The sequence below is a fragment of the Schistocerca americana genome, chromosome 4, assembly GCF_021461395.2.
Source record: "Schistocerca americana isolate TAMUIC-IGC-003095 chromosome 4, iqSchAmer2.1, whole genome shotgun sequence".
Taxonomy (NCBI): Eukaryota; Metazoa; Arthropoda; class Insecta; order Orthoptera; family Acrididae; genus Schistocerca; species Schistocerca americana.
Window position 1 is genome coordinate 715,211,736 of NC_060122.1, and position 18,123 is coordinate 715,229,858.

Genomic DNA, 18,123 nt, shown 5'->3' on the forward strand with positions numbered 1-18,123 from the left:
TTAGTTTTATGTACATAATTGATTTTATGATTTATTTTGACTGTTCCCAATTAGTATTTTTTGTTGTAGGGTGAAATTAGTAATTGTTTCGTAACTTAAATAATATTGTTGACATATAAATTCTGTAATAATTATAAACATTTGGATGATGAAATGCTAGTAATCTTTAAGTATCTATTTAGCTCTATTTGAAAACATGTTAGCAAAGCCAGACATTAATTAATTCTAAAGTAATTAACAGTTTTGTCCAAAGTATTGTTTGTGTACTTATATTTGTTAATTTCATGATTTAAACAAAAAATTTGGTTAACCCATGTAGTAGAAGAAACTGTTAAAAAGAACCAATTTTTCGATGTAGTCAGTTAAGTTAGTGAGTTAAGATTTAATTGTAATTTCTGTAAATTTAACACCAAACAATGGGTAGTTTCAGCACCTACTATTGTGAGGATATATAAGGGCCCAGTTTTTGGTCATGAGACAATCAGTCCAAGGCAGAGTTTCAGATGAGGAACCTGTGTTGGTTAGAATGACAACAGTGCATCAACTTAACAATAAAACAAGTATTACACCAATAGGCTGTGTGTTGAAGCAATGACAGTGTCTGTTCAACTTATTCAAAAGACTGTGAACTGTGTCATTAGGCTTTTACTGCTCTTGGTGCTCAACAGTAAACTATTGTAGCAATATGTGGATTTTCACCTGCAATCTATTAATGAGGCTTATCGAAAGTTGAACACTAGTTCACTGGCCATGTAACTGTGTAATATTGGGGGGTTGCAAACAGTGAAAGTAATGTACTGTGAAATGCAATTGTGCACCTGTTGGCTACATCATTTACAGTAGACAGTAGTTACACTCGCACAACCCATTTTTCAGCCAGTATGTTGACACCAAGGACAACAAATTAAGAAATAAAGCAGGGAACATCATCACAACCTATGTAAATCTTTGTGTGTATTTTTTACTTCTATGTAAATCATTGTGTACATTTTTTACTTATCTTCCATCTGAAACCAATGCACTGCGTTGTCTGAATTCTTTTTCTTGGTTTCTTTGACTTTTATCGTTGCTTTCAGCACTAATTAAACACAGCCAGTCACATTAATGTGACCACAACCTATGTTCGATTACAAGGTGCAAGAAACACTAATGTACAGCAGGTGGCAGTACTAGCGGTGGTGGGTATATGAAGCATGTTGGGAGATGCGGGAAAACAGTGCAGTTGCTGTCATGATGCAGAAATGGAGTGAGTTATCTGACAATACAAAAGGCATGATCATTGGCTTTGGGTCAAGGATGTAAGCATTACTGAAGCAGCTAAGTTCGCAAAATATTCGTATGTCACTGTGGCCAAAGTATATGGAGCATATCAAAATGGCACAATCCAAAACTGGCAATGAGGCAACTGATGTGCACCATGGGCCTTAGATGACAGGGGTAAATGACAGTTGTGGAGATGTGTGCAGGCAAATGGATGTTTAACTGTTGAGCAACTGACCACCAGATGAACCATGGAGCTACTAGCACGTCTCCTCAATAACTGTTCAGCAAATGTCGCTATGTATGGTCCCCCATACCAGATACCTGGTTCATGCACCCTTGCTGACTGGTGTTCATCAGTGATGAAGACTGGAATTTGCATGCCAATACCACAACTGAATATTCACTGAGTGGTGAGAGGTGGCTATTTAAGATAAATCATGTTTAATGCTGAATTGGACAGATGGCTGTTGGCATCATCTGAAAGCAAACACCCTACAACAATCATACGAAGGGCCCTGGCAAGAGGGCATTCCCTGAGTGATCTTGTCATTCTGGAAGGCACAATGGATCAAAGCAAGGATGCATCTATCCTTGAGGACCATGTCCACCTCTATGTGCAGTTTGTTTTTTCTCAGCACAGTGGCACCTACCAGCAGGACAAAGTGGCATGCTGCACAGCTCGCAGTGTACTTGTGTGGTTCAAAGAGCACCAGGATTCGTTTACTGTACTCTCTGGCTACCAAACTCCCCAGATTTAAACCTATCAGGAGTCTGTGGGACCACCTTGACTGAGCTATTCACATCATGGATTCTTAAATGAGAAACAAAGCACAGATGGCCATGGCACAATACGCAGCACATCTTCACATCTCTGTTTGTACCTTCCAGTATCTCACTGACACACTTCCTGCACGTCTCATAGCAGTCTGCACAGCAAAAGATGGTTATTCAGGCTTTTGACATTTGGTCACATTAATGTGACTGAACAGTGCGTTCTAAGCAGTTTTAATCTTATTTTTTGACTTTATTACAGAGTTGGTAATTGCTTTTACTTTGTTCTCCGTTATTATTTACTGAACTTCATATGAGAAACATTTAGTTTTCAGCACTGCGAGCAATTTCAGCTCCTGCAGCACACTACTGATTCTAATATTTCACTTGTAATTCGCTTTGTTTGAAACTGTAGATTTTCTTGTATCATTTCCATGTGTAAAGCTACATCACAATAATGTTATGCACTAATAATCACCATACCTTTCAATTTCGTTCTGTGCCTATACAGCTAGGCACCGAAGTTCTCCACTTAAGATCAGTTTAAAGATGTTAATATTTTGGTTGCTGATGATTCTTTTTTTTTTTTTTTTTTTTTTTTTTTTTTTTTTTTTTTTAAATTGTGCTAAGCAATGTTGGAAAAGCAGATCAGGTGTCTCTGATAATGAAATGTATGTTTGGACTACCTGTGTGTCACAGCCACACTTAATATTTGTAATTTTATTGCAAATGACTGTCTGGCTTTTGCAGGCCAGTTTTGTTAGTGCAGGTATTATTACTCCCATATTATTATATTTGTATTATTTCCTCAAATTCTTGTTTTTTATACTTTTTTCACATCACTGTTAAACTCTTTATATCTTCATGTTAGTTCCTACCAAGTTTGTGAATTTTTTGGAAAGATGCTAACCTTCCCACTTGGTGATCTGTGTACACCATTACTTTCACATTTTTTAAATTTAGCTTTAGGTGTTCTTATGCCTTTCCCTATTTAAGATTTGATGGGACTTTAATGTGCCTACAGACTCCAGCACCTTTCTCCGCCTCTCTGCTCCTCCCCCAATGCCTATCTGCTCCTTTCCCCTGTGTCCATCTCCTCCTCTCTTTCTCCACCATTTCCCCTCTCTTCCTGTCCATCTTCCCCTCCCCCTTCTGTTTGTCCATCTCCTCCTCCTCTCTGTACATCTCCTCATCTTTCTTTTCCTCATCTATTTCCTCCTCCTCCCACTGTCCACCACCACCACCACCTCCTCCTCCTCCTCCTCCTCCTCCTCCTCCGCTCCCTCCTCCACCACCTTCTCTCTGTCCGTCTCTCCCTCCCTCCCCCCTTCCCCCATTTCTGTCCACCTATTTCTTTTTCCTTTCTCTGGCCTTCTCCCCCCCCCCCCCCTTGGTCCATCCATCTCCTCCATCCCCTCTTCATCTCCTCCTCCCCCACTCTATCTGTCCATCTCCTCTGTCAATTTCCTCTGCCTCTCTCTCACTGTCCATCTCCTCCTCCCCCTCTCTCTGTTCTCCTCTTTCTGCACCCTCTCTCTGTTAATCTCCTGTTCTTTCCTTTCTCTGTCCATCTCCTCCCATCCTGTTTCCTCTCCACATTATCACCCCTACCCCAGTAGGAGGTTGCTGGTTCTTACCCCAACAGCATTTCTTTCCAGATAGTAAGTTGTATGGATACCAAGTTAGGCTGTTTTGTTTTGTTTTAGGGTGCAAAAACAATGAGGGTCATACGTGCTCATGTCAGAACCATAGAACACAAACACAAAAAAAGGAGTTAAAAGCGATTACATGTTAGGCACAACTGACAGTAGAAAAGACAGTCAAAAAAACAGGTACTTGGAGAAAGGTCCATAAAACGTGCCATAGAGAAATGAGGTCTTGAACTAAAGGTTATATTTCCTTCCCCATACTGCTATTTTGAAACAGCATGCTCACTGTTCGCTAATACAATCAATAACTCAGATGGTAAACATAAACTGGAACAAAAAGCGGCTAAAAAAAAGGGCATTCCATCAGGAAATGAAGAACCGTCAAAGGTTGAGGGCAATGAGCACAAAGTTTTGGAGGAGCACCACTTAACAAATGGTGATGGCTAAAAAGACAGTGCCCAATATGCAACCTAGCTAGAATGATCTCCTCATGGTGAGAGGGTCAAGAGGAGGTTGTCCAAGCTGCTGGGAGAGTTTTAATTTCCTGGAGCTTGTTCCCATGAAAGGAGGACCAGTGGTGATGCCATAGTGACATCACCTCCTGACAGACAGGGACAGAGAAATCATTGGGAAGAATGGAAGAACTAGTGGGCTGAGGTACCAGGACCACAGCCTTGACAGCAGCATCAGCAGCCTAGTTCTCTGTCAGACCGATGTGATCAGGACCCCACATAAATATCACAGTGGATCCATCAAGACTGAGCAACATAGCTTTCCTGTACCTGTCGCAGTAAGGGATGGATGATGCACAGCACACAGAGACTTTGAAGGGCACAGAGAGAGTCAGAGCAAATGATGCAACTGAAAAGCCTGTGTCGCCAGTTGTACTTTGTGGCCTGATACAGGGCGAAGATCACTGCTGCAAATACTGAGCAGTGTTCTGGAAGCCAGCACCGAAAAACTTCAGTGCCAATGACGAAGCCACACCTGACACCAAGGTCAGTCTGAGAGCCACCAGTGTACACAGAGGTACTATTGCCAAGTTCTGTGTGAAGTTTGTGAAACTGAAGGTGATAGAGCAAGGCTGGAGCAGTGTCTTTAGAAAGCAAATGAAGGACAAGGTGAACACAGGCCACCACACGAAGCCAAGGTAGTGAAAGATTCACATCCATTGGGAAAGTGGCAGGTAGCTTGAAGTTAAGCTGCAGGAGCAACAGCCGAACTGCAGGAGGTAACTAAGAAGAGGGACATGCCCCAAACTGGTGATCAAAGGAGTCATCAAGGAAGGAGGCACAGGATGGGTGGCCACGCATGGCAGGCAAACTGCATTCATATCTGCTGAGGGGGAAGTCATGGCAGTATGGCAGCAGTAGTTCAGCAGTTTCTGCATAGAGACTTTCAACCAGGTTAGTGTAACACGTGCCAGTGGCCAAACAGATGCCATGGTGCTGGAGTCTATTGAGACAGTGTAAGATGGATAGATGTGCAGAAGCACCCAGTCGAGTTTCGAATGGACAAGAAACAGGTACCAGCATGGTCCAATCCATTCCCCAGGAAGCACTGCTGAGGACTTGTAGGACATTCAGGAACCATGTACAGCTGGCAGCCAGGTAAGACATGTGGAGGACCAAAAAGTTTTCTATTGAGCATGAGCCCCAGGAATTTCGTAATTTCAGTGAACAGAACAGCAACAGGCCCAAGACGTAAAGATGGTGGAAGGAACCAAGTGTGCCGCCAGAAATTAATACAAACAGTCTTGTCAATGGAAAAGTGAAAGCCATTGTCGATGCTCCACGAGTAAAGACAATCGAGAAATCGCTGTAGATGTCACTCAATGAGACAAGTCTCTTGGAGAACTGCAAAAGATGACAAAATCGTCAACAGAAAGGGAGCCCGAGATGCCGGCAGGAGATGGCTGTAATAATCTTAATGGTGATAGCAAAGAGGGTGATGCTCAGGACAGAACCCTGAGGCACACTGTTTTCCTGGATAAAGGTCTCTGACAAGGCAGAATCCAAACGGATCTTGAAAACTTGGTCTTTTAAAAATCCCTGAAGGAAATGGGGAATGTGGCCTCAGAAAGCCCACATGTAGAGTACAGAGGAAACCAGTCCTCCAGCAAGTGTTGTAGGCTTTCTCCAAATCGAAAAACATGGTCACAGTTTGGAATTACCACATAAATCCATTCATGACACGGAGGGACAAAGTGACGAGATGGTCAACTGCTGAAAGGTGCCCTCGAAATCCACATTATGCACTGGTTGGTAAATTGTGAGACTTGAACCACCATACCAGCCTGGTATGAATCACACATTCCATCACCTTGCAAATATAGCTGATGAGAGAAATGGACGATAACTAGAAACAAGGTGTTTCTCCTTACCAGGCTTAGGTACGGGTATGACAGTGGCTTCATGCAAGTGCCTGGGGAACGTGCCCTTTGCCCAGATGTGAATGTATGTGTGAAGGAGAAAGTGCTTGCCTGCAAGAGAAACGTTCTCCAACATCTGAATGCGAACATCGTCCAGCACTGGGGCGGAAGATCAGGGTGAAGCGAGAGCATGATCTAGCTCCCTCATAGTAAAGGCAGTATTCTAGCACTCACTACTCTGAGAAGAGTAAGGTATCACCTGAGCCCCTTTCACTCGTTTTCGTTGGAGGAACGCAGAGTGATAGTGGGAGGAGCTCAAAATTTCCACAAACAGCGGCCCAAGGCGTTGAAGATAGCAATAGTGGCCACTATGACATCGTCTGCTACTGTCAGGCCAGAAACTGGGGAATGGACCTCGGCCCCAGAGAGCTATCAGAGGTTGGACCACACTATGGAAGAGGTAGTGGAAATGTTAAAAGAATTAGTAAATGAAATCCAGCTAGCTTTTATGCTATCCTGAAGAACACAACAACACTCTGCATGCAACTGTTTATAATGAATGCAGTTTGCCACCGTAGGATGATGATTAAAAACATGGAGAGTACGTTCCTGCGTGCAAATTGCATCGCAGCATGCCTCAGTCCACCATGGGACTGGGACACGGTGTGGTGAAGAGGAAGTGCAAGGAATGGAATGTTCTGCAGCAGTAAAAAAACAGAACACAGGTTGTAGGACTGACATCAACTTACTCCAACCACAAAACAAATTCAGTATCAGAGGCAAAAAATGTAGAAATAGGAGTACCACAAGGCAGCATCCTAGGGCGCATAATATTTCTTGTCTATATAAATGATTTTCACAACTCAGATGATGCAGCCAAAGCAATAATATTTGCAGATGATACTAGTGTGATAATAAGTGCACCAAAGCAATTGCTACCAACAACTGCTGATAAAGTACTAAATTACATTCACTCTTGGTTCACTGCAAATAGGTTGACATTGAATGTAAATAAAACAAATTATATGCAGTTTGGGAAAAGATGTCAAAATGTAAATCTCGATCTGGTGTGGGGTGACAAAGCCTTAGACAGAGTGACATCCACAAAATTGCTGGTGATTCATGTGGATGAAAACTTAAATTTTAATGACCATGCAATAAAACTTGCACAGAAACTTAATTCAGCCTGTTTTGCCCTCAGAATTATTGCAAATGTTTGTACCTCAGAGGGTGCCAGAATGGGATATTTTGGCTATTTTCAGTCTCTTGCCACATACGGAATAATATGTTGGGGTTCCACAACAGGGCGCCTAAAACAAATTTTGTTGTTGCAGAAGAGGGCCATCCGAATAATAACTCACAGTCATCCAAAGACACACTGCAAACCCATATTCAAAAAGCTTAGAATACTTACTATACCATCATTATACATATACAAATGTGTATTGTATGTCAGGACCCACATTGCAGATTTTCAGACAAATGCCGACTTTCATAACTACAATACCCGTAATACCGCAGCACTCCATACTCAGTGAACAAAAAGAACGAATACACAAAGGCATGTAAGCCATATCGGTGCTAAACTATACAACGCACTGCCAGTCAACATCAGGCAGTTAGAAGATGATAACAAATTTAAAACAGAATTTAAAAAATTTCTAGTAGAACAATGTTTTCATTCTGTAAATGACTATGTAGGTCAGTAAATTTTTTCTGATGATATTTATAAAGGCAAAATGGAAAATACTCTATCTGTACCTAATCATTCATTACCTAATCATTCATTACATTTATATACTTAAAGGACAGCTGTTGTGTGATGTAAATATATACTTAAGCACTGTTGTGTATATAAGGACTTGCCGTTTAGCGAGGACAAAACTAAAGCCTTATGAAAACAGACTATGCATTTAAAATAACAAGCAGGGATGTATATAGGCTATATTAGTTTCATTGTATTATTATTAATTTCATTGTATTATTTTGTTTGTACTTTTTTACGTATATATTGTTTGTGTCCCATTTCTTTGAAATGGCTTACATGTACCCTTGACAACATCCTTACAATATTTATTGTCAACGGATGGATAAATAAAATAAAAAAATAAATAAATAAGGATAACATTTGTAAGATATTCTACCCGGACATCACAACTGCAGAAATGTGGTTCATCGAAGGTCGCCAGGGAGGGGTAAAGCCTGTGTGCACATAAGTGGGTAGGAGTCAGCATAGCAGATAGTATAGGGGAAATGGTTGCTCGAGTAAGTGCCAGAGAAAATGGACCACTCAAGACAATGGGTAAGCTGGGCAGTGCAGAAGAAGAGGTCCAAATGGGAACGGGTGTGCGAGGAGTCTGAAAGTAATGTGGGTGCTCCCACGTTAAGGCAGATGAGGTTAAGTTGATTAAGAAGGTCAGCCAAGAGCGCACCTCTTTGACGGGTTCGGGCAAGCCCCCAAGTGGGTGGTGTGCATTAAAGTCACCAAGCACCAGAAAGGGCTGAGCGAGTTGCCTGATAAGCTGGAGGACACCTTGGTGACACCGAATGATGGAGGGATGTAAACAGTACACAGGGAAAATGTCAAGTGAGGAAGCAAAAGGCAAATTGCAACAACTTGAAGGTGGTTAATCAGGGAGATGGGTTGACTATGATCATCATCCTGGACGAGCAGTATGACTCCCACATGAGATGGAATGCCATCCTTGGGGAGAAGGTCAAAGTGGACCAGGAGCTCAAAACGGTAATGAGGGTGCAATTTTGTTTCCTGAAGGCAGGCAACAAGTGGGCACTGTGGTTCTAAGAGCAGTCCTCGTTATTGGGTCAAAGGCTGCAAATGTTCCATTGGAAAATAGTTGTGACAAGGAAAGGGGAGGAGGAAAAAAATGAAGGGGGTCACCTCAGCAGCTGCAGAGTGCCAGCCTTCGAAGACTCACTGCTGCAGGACACAGAGGCTGAAGGATCCTGCTCCACGAGATCCACAGCAGTGTCGGCATTCTCCCTCTGTCAATCTGTGGAGTCCAGGGCAGAAAAAATGGTTGGTGATGTGCACCGGTGACACGGATGTTGGACGGGCGAGGGTATCACGTGACGATACTATTGAAGAGGATCTCCGAGGCAGTGAAAGAGAAGACCATTTCCCTTTGTTTGACTTCTTGGAGCCTTTCCAGTTGGCACAGGAAGATCCAGATGTTTGTTAGCTGGAGGGACATAGGAAGTCTTCACGGGAGTATTCCTTCTGTCCTTTCCGGCCTATTGATTGTGCAGCAGGGGACTTTGCCGATGAGGTGAAAGTTTGGTGGCTTGTTGCAAAGCTGAAGGATGAGGTGGGGATGCTACCATGACACTGTGCAATTTTCCAACCACGGAACCAAATCTGAGGTTGCTTGTCTCCATAGCCACATCCTTTGTAGAGCAAGAAGCAGAAATAACAGTATTGCGAGTGCCAGACAGTACAATTCAGGGTTTCCGAGTAGTCGATAACTTGCAAGCGACTGGGTAAGGCACTTTTTCCTTCACCTGGATCTCCCAGACAGTTCGCTCATCGAGATACACAGGACAATCTCAGGAGTTTGTGGCACAGCCGCCATTGCAGTTAATACAGCAGGGAGGAGGAAGTAGACAAACACCATCATGAGCATCCCTACCACAGGTTACACATTTGGCCAGGTGTCAACAGTACATTTGAGTGTGGTTGTCACGATGACACTGTAGCAGCATTGGTTTTGGAATGTACGATCGGACTGTGATAGCTCCATAACCTGCTTTGATCTTTGACAGAAGCACCACTCTATCAAAAGTGAGAAAAAGAGTGCATGTGGGCACTAAGGAGGTATCTACCTTTTTCATCACCCTGTGGACTGCAATGACATCCTGATCAGAGAAGTACGCTCGGATTTCTGCCTGAGCCAGACCGTCGAGCAACCTAGTGGAAATAACTCCACAGGAAGAATTCGGCATTCGATGGGCCTCGACACAAACAGGACAACCAAGGAGGAGCGAAGCTGCGAGCAGTCATTGTGCTCGAGAACCAGTAGTAGTCTCCAAAAGCAAAGTGCCATTGTGTAAACGAGAGCAGATTTCACAGAGCTGGCAATTGCATCAACACATTTCTTAATAAGAAACATATTTACTGTCACGAAGGACTGACTGTCTTCAGTACGTCAAACCCCAAGGAACTGTGGTGCAGCTGGGAGGGTCTCTGAACCGTTAGCCTCATTCAGTTTATGTTTCGTAGACATTGACTGCGAAGATGATTGGCTTATTGCAAGAAAATCCCTCACGATAGCCAGCGTCTAAGGTGGCATGCTCCTTCCAACTGGGAATCCCCTTCAGAAGGGGATGCACCTGCCTTAGGTGATTGTTCACACCTCCCAAACACCTGACAGGGGGACCAATTGGCAATTTGGGAAGGCAGCAGTTCAGACAAGCATCCTCCCTGGGCCTGGCCTGTTCCAGGGGGTATGTGCGAACCTTACCTGTCAACCTGGGGCGGGGAATTACGCATTACCCAGTCACCTGTTACATGTCAAGAGACATGGGTTGGCCTTCAGGAGTGCACAGTGAGGAAGATGAAAAAGAAGACCCTTAAATGCCGAAGTGAGGAAGGATAAGAGAAAGGGAGTGATGAAAACAAAAAGGAATAAAAAACAGTGGAGAGACTGTTCTGATATTGGTTACGAAAAAAGCAGAATACATCTCTAAAAACATCCCAGACATGTTCCCCAAGGTAAAGGAAAAAGAATAGCAAGAGAACATACAGACAGCATGGAAGGGAAACTATCCCCCTTGGCAGCCAAGCACAAATCTGCCAAAGAGTGGTGAGCACCCTGGCAGGACCAAGTTAGGTTGTAATCGATTCAGGGGTTTAGGAGAAGTTTTTTGCATGTGGCATGTCACATATATTCAATATATTTCACAAACATTTATACATACATTTCACCTATATGTCTAGCAAATTTTGCACTGTAGTTTCATTTCATGTAGCTCAATATTTATAAAGTCTTATCTCCCAAACTATATCTCATACAGCAACATAATTTTCAGGTACTTTTGGTGGTATTTGTGAGTACTGTCAACAAAATGTGTTGCGAATACAGTTAGTAGTAAAGAAGTAATAAATTAAAATGTCATGCCTCCTGCAGCTGACTTACTGTGTGAACAGTGAAAATGTAGTAAGAAACATGTTCATCAATTTGTGGGTGTTGTCAGCGACGATAATTTTTGTAAAGGTTTGAAATTAGGTGCAAAGACTGTTACAAGTCACTAAGTGCTCTCATTCCCAAATACTGCATGAACAAAATCTGAATATCCATGCTTCGTGGGCTACAATTCTTTCTCACTCCTTATCTCACCCCTTTGATAGGTAGGTAGTTCTTGCCCCCACAGCGATTCTTTGCAGATAGTGAGTAATCGTGTAAAGTTTGGTTGAAATAGTCTCGTGGTTATGGAATATATGTGGAACATACATACATTTCTACAATATGTATGGATTACCTCACTTTAAGTTAGCACATTGATACTGCAGTTAAGAGCAATGATGTTTTTCTGTGGTTTTTTTCCTGGCTTTATCATATATCTTCATGGTGTCGGCACATTAATCTGGAAACTGACAATGTTAGTAGTAGAGGGTGGCCCAATTTCCATCATCAAGTGCCACTCTCCCCAGAACAGAATTTGTATACCCCATCCATCTGTGGCTAGAGTTATCCCATGTGAAAGTGTGAGAATGGTTTCAAAGTGTTTGTGGATAGTGTAACAGGGGAGGGAAATGGGTACCAGCCCAGTATTCACCTATTAGGAGTGGGAAAGTGCCTAAAAATCACATTCAGACTGTCTGGCAAACCAGCCCCCACTGTTGATCCAACAGGCAGATTCGATCTCTGACCAACACACCTCTCCGAATCCCAGGAGCAGCATGCTAATCTGTGTGACTATCCAGGAGAGTCACAATAGTAAACTGCCTGTCAGAAATTAACTTTCATTACTTTCCTTAACTACAGCACTGTATTTCAGTTTGCTATGTGCCACCAACTTTACACTTGTTAATAGATTTTCAGCTTGTTGAGTTTAGCATATCATCATCATCTGAAACATCCCATAAGCTATGCTTATTTCCATTTCTCATACTACATGAACATTTGTTCAGTTTTCATTCACATTTGACAGTTCTTCTTGCAATAATACAATTTTTGTGTCAATATTTTTGTCCTTAATACTTCAGTGTACTTTGTAGTATCTTAACAATCTCGGCAGTGTGATTGAAGCCAAACTGAAGAAAGAAAAGTTTATTCACAAATGACCAGACAGTTTCATAAAAAATATTAAATGCCTTTCTAGGTAGTAATTTTACAAACATGTTCCACACACTCAAAGAGGGACATAAAAATTTGTCTTTATGTCATAAAGTTGAAGCAACACCTGAAGAGACAGATACTAAGTTGCATTCTGTTACAGATAATGGTCCGTTACAAGAACTTATATGACTCAGTTCCTTAAGGCCAGGGAACTACAACCCGCCTTCTGGTACATGTAGCATGCTGATCAAAACTAGTGTAACTATATCTGATTAAAAGAGCAAAGACTAGCGTCATTATAAGCTGCCTTAAGAAGAAATATTTGAGAAGAATAAAGGCTGTCATATGACAACTGGGAACAATTGTCACCAATGAATCAATTATATTAACAGAATTTTTAACCTGAGAACTGATGGGCCACATTTTAATTTCAAAATTGTATTGACGAAATAAAGGTGCACTAGACGCAAACAATACAATGTCATCAGCAAAACACAAGTGGTGCAGATATATTCCATTAACAAACATAGATTTTTTTGTACGCCCCAATATCAAGTTTATGCACGTGAAAAATTTCTGTAGAACTGCTGTGGATAGTTTTGATGATGTGGAATCTTGTTGACTGAATACTATTTTAATTCTAAATTTCTCACTGGCTTGATGAAATCTAATGGGCACAACAGCAGTGACATATTTGTTCTTCGCTGTATATGTTGAATTAGTGCCTCGTTTCACGTCTGTTGGTGGAGATTTTATTGAAACTTAACCAAAAGCTTTCTCAAAATCTATGAATCCTAGGCAAAATGGCAGTTCAAACTTTTTGTACTGTGTATAGCCCACTTAAGCCAGTTTGCTCTTATGCCTAATTAAAATTCAATGCTTCTTTCCTGTGTGGTTGGTGGCAATTTTAGTGAAAATCCAGTACAGCATGACAGTTGCTAGGTCTACAGTTTTTGATGCTTTCTTTGTCTCCTTTCTTGTTAAGTAGAATAATTACAGATTTTTCCAGTTTCGGGCAACTGTTGTGCTCTGCAGACATTCTGTGAACAATTTTGCGAGTTTCTTATACATTACTCTTCCTTTATCTTTAACTATTTCTACTGAAACACCACCATTGGCCAGCGATCGTCTTTCCTTTATCCATACCTTGAATGTCTTTGTTCACTCATCTGGCATGTCATTTTTGTTATTCACTATTTTGTTGTTTGACTCTTTTAACATGTTTTTTCTATTTCTCAAGAGAGAGAGCATGACAGTTCAAAAGCTAGTGACATTTTCAGTTCATTTAATGTCTGCCTAAGTGTCACCTACCCACTTATCCAGTGTTGCCAACGATCCCATATAGTAAGAGGTTTCCCACAGCTGTTAGTTGAAAAAATTATCTGGTGTGGGCCTTTACAGGACACTAAAGTTCAGTATTTAATATTTTTCTGCTGATTAATTATGTAACTTCATTTGCCAAACTTACTTCAGTGCTAGGCCTGTATGCCTCTGATCTATATGCTGAAACAACATGTAAACAACATGTAAAAAAAAAAATTGACAAGTACCCAACCACTAACCCGCAGAGGAATGATGGGTGGCATATTGGCATACTTACAAGGACACCACAAGGCAATTGGATTTTGTGTGTGTGTGTGTGTGTGTGTGTGTGTGAAAATCAACTCTGAATTTTTCCCAAAGTGAAAAACACTATGAAAGCAACCCAACTTCAGAACAGGGAAGCTATTATGCACAATTTGACAGAGTAACTGTGCATCACACCAAAAGAGGCTTTCCAGAGATTCTTCCAGCAGTGGCAGCAGTACTGGGAGAAGTGTGTAGAAGCTGACTGATAATACTTTGAAAGTGACTAGTGTCAAACAATTGTACCTGAATAAAGATCATCTTTGTTTTTAGATATATCTAAAAACAAAGATGATGTGACTTATCAAACGAAAGTGCTGGCAGGTTGATAGACACACAAACAAACACAAACATACACACAAAATTCAAGTTTTCGCAACCAACGGTTGATTCGTCAGGAAAGAGGGAAGGAGAGGGAAAGACGAAAGGATGTGGGTTTTAAGGGAGAGGCTAAGGAGTCATTCCAATCCTGGGAGTGGAAAGAGTTACCTTAGGGGGAAAAAAGGACAGGTATACACTCGCGCACACACACACATATCCATCCGCACATACACAGACACAAGCAGACTTTTGTAAAGGCAAAGAGTTTGAGCAGAGATGTCAGTCGAGGCGGAAGTACAGAGGCAAAGATGTTGTTGAAAGACAGGTGAGGTATGAGCGGCGGCAACTTGAAATTAGCGGAGGTTGAGGCCTGGCGGATAACGAGAAGAGAGGATATACTGAAGGGCAAGTTCCCATCTCCGGAGTTCTGACAGGTTGGTGTTAGTGGGAAGTATCCAGATAACCCGGACGGTGTAACACTGTGCCAAGATGTGCTGGCCGTGCACCAAGGCATGTTTAGCCACAGGGTGATCCTCATTACCAACAAACACTATCTGCCTGTGTCCATTCATGCGAATGGACAGTTTGTTGCTGGTCATTCCCACATAGAAAGCTTCACAGTGTAGGCAGGTCAGTTGGTAAATCACGTGGGTGCTTTCACACGTGGCTCTGTCTTTGATCGTGTACACCTTCCGGGTTACAGGACTGGAGTAGGTGGTGGTGGGAGGGTGCATGGGACAGGTTTTACACCGGGGGCGGTTACAAGGGTAGGAGCCGGAGGGTAGGGAAGGTGGTTTGGGGATTTCATAGGGATTAACTAAGAGGTTACAAAGGTTAGGTGGACAGCGGAAAGACACTCTTGGTGGAGTGGGGAGGATTTCATGAAGGATGGATCTCATTTCAGGGCAGGATTTGAGGAAGTCGTATCCCAGCTGGAGAGCCACATTCAGAGTCTGGTCCAGTCCCGGAAAGTATCCTGTCACAAGTGGTGCACTTTTGGGGTTCTTCTGTGGGAGGAGATGAGGAGGCTCTGGTTATTTGCTTCTGTACCAGGTCGGGAGGGTAGTTGCGGGATGCGAAAGCTGTTTTCAGGTTGTTGGTGTAATGGTTCAGGGATTCCGGACTGGAGCAGATTCGTTTGCCACGAAGACCTAGGCTGTAGGGAAGGGACCGTTTGATGTGGAATAGGTGGCAGCTGTCATAATGGAGGTACTGCTGCTTGTTGGTGGGTTTGATGTGGACGGACGTGTGAAGTTGGCCATTGGACAGGTGGAGGTCAACGTCAAGGAAAGTGGCATGGGATTTGGAGTAGGACCAGGTGAATCTGATGGAACCAAAGGAGTTGAGGTTGGAGATGAAATTCTGGAGTTCTTCTTCACTGTGAGTCCAGATCATGAAAATGTCATCAATGCTCCATCGCAGCGAGGCCCTGGACGTGCGGAATATTTGTGTATGAATGTACTACCTGCAACTATCTAAGTACAGGTTTACCTTGGGAGATAACATTTTGTAGATTTTCATGTGTTGTTACATTAAATGATCAGTATGAGTTTACAATGTAGATTGTACACAGTTTGATGCACAACAGAGTGGGGCAATGCTCGTGTAAGTCTAAGGACATGAATGACATTCCTTTTATGATTTCACATGTTTCCACAACTAAATGTTTTCTGTCAGTTCAAAAACAATAATGGGTATTTAGTTACAGATAAAAATACAATTTATCATTTTTTGAAGATTTATTGGGTATTTTTACTTGAGATGTGCCACTGTAAACAAGTAACAACTCAGTTATTGCTGCACTCCCTAAATGTTATCAAACATTACAAAGAAAAGTAAATGAGGATATCTTTGCAAACAACTTATGTGGTATCCTTGGACCAAAAAGTGGCCAGTTAGGAAATTTTCTTTAGTTATTTACATGTTCATTATTTACATTCACTGTACATCCACATTTATCAATACTCTCTCTCTCTCTCTCTCTCTCTCTCTCTCTCTCTCTCACACACACACACACACACACACACACACACACACACACACACACACAAACACACTAATATACATAGTTATATGTACAAACATTCTAAAATCTCATGTAACAAAAAATACAAATGATAAATGACAATATGTCAAACACACTTGGAATGATACTAGATCACAGTGTCACTAACACTTTTTATGCTGAAACTACTGTGAAACTAATAACTAGAACTTAATTATCAGTCTGATGCAATGATTAATATACAAAAGTATGTGTATTTAAAATGTCATATTATTGGCCTCTGCCCCTCCCCTTTTCTTCTTCTTTACATTGACTTTTCTCTTAATGTCATACCTTAAACTAAATTTGTCTGTGCATGCCCATATACAAAAAATTGAAACTTTTAACATAATACATTGACTTGTCCAGAGTGTTAAAAAGACAAATCATGATATGTGAAAAAATATTGTAAACTTTAAAGGCATTATTATTACAAGCAAGCTGTTATTCATTTTAAACCAGGCCCACAGAAGATGGTTGAAATGAATTAGCCTCCATCTTCAAAGCAGTCTGCAGTGATCAGTTTATGATATCCCAAGTGGCAAGTGAAAACAAATCACATCAAATTAATCAAGAGGAAAATGAATGGAAAACAGCTTTTTTACAAACACTATACTGTTATTTAATCAATATCAAAACCACATTTTGTTATGTTAGTGGTTTAATTGTTCCTTACTATACAAAACTTCGAAACTTTAATGTTCTTATACTTGGATTCACTTATTTCAAAACCCGTATAAATCCTATGGCACTGTCAAAGAAAATAATATCCAATCAATGGGGAATGGACATTATATAGTGAATATTTTAGTATAGTGGGCTACTTGCACTCGTTCAGATCTGAATACAGTTTCATTAATCAAAAATAAGAAAAAAATTCACATTACATTAGGCAGAACATGTCTTGATTCAGACTCCACAGACACTTGAAATTGTTTCTACTGTGTTTTTAGTTCCACATTCTCAGTCGAGTCTACACAGCCCACTAGGTCGCACTCACAACATCAGTAAAGCTTCATGAATATAGGCCGTCCTCGCATCTTGCAATAACGAAGTTCTCGCAGAGCTCGCTGTGCTTCAGCAGGTGAGGGAAGTGCTACACGAGCGTCACCTGTTACCATACCTCCCTCCGTATATCGTCGGATAACATTCTCCCTCGTTACTCCATAATCAGCAAAGAAATCAAGAATTTCATCAATATCTGCACGAAATGGAATGTTTTCGAGAGCAAGAACACAACCTGGCTTTCCAAATGCATCTACATGTTGTGGATGGTGAGGGTGGTGAGGATTGTGATGAGGGGGTCCAAGAGGGTGATGGGGATGGTGGGGATTGTGATGTGGGTGGTGAGGGTTGTGGCGGGGCAACAGCTGTGGGCGATGTGGAGTTCCTGGTGCAGCACCTAAGAGGCCAGGTCTGGCAGCACGCACAGGTCCTCTCGAAGGTGGTCTCGAAGGAGGGACTTGCCAACCAAGTGCTTCTTGCAGTTCAAGTCGAGACACAGGTTGAACACGAACTTCGTTTGGGCCGAGCAAAGTTCCATCCTTACTGAGTGCACGTGCAACTTCGGGTGTAGTTGCAAATTCAAGGAATGCATCACCATTAGCTTTGCCATACTTGTCCAGCATTATGTGAATGCGAAGTGGCACAAGGCCCACATCTGAGAAGAAGTCCAAGATTTCCCGGTCTGTTGTAGTTGGTGGCAGGCCCTGGAAAACAGAAGAAGAAAATCAAGTATCTTCCATTCTGTGCCTAGTTATATGTACAAATTCATTTTGTTTA

The 18,123-nt window shown here is 41.8% G+C and overlaps 1 protein-coding gene across 1 annotated transcript in view; it reads right to left on the reverse strand.

Annotated features, from left to right (window-relative positions):
- Positions 1-16,037: 16,037 nt before the first annotated feature.
- The window catches only part of LOC124613930 (RNA-binding protein 12), a 114,019-nt gene continuing 111,933 nt past the window's right edge, over positions 16,038-18,123 (reverse strand). The window contains exon 7 of the mRNA XM_047142682.1: positions 16,038-18,050. Within this exon, the coding sequence (XP_046998638.1) occupies positions 17,346-18,050 (705 nt within the window). The 3' untranslated portion in view covers positions 16,038-17,345. The remainder of the gene's footprint in view (positions 18,051-18,123) is intronic.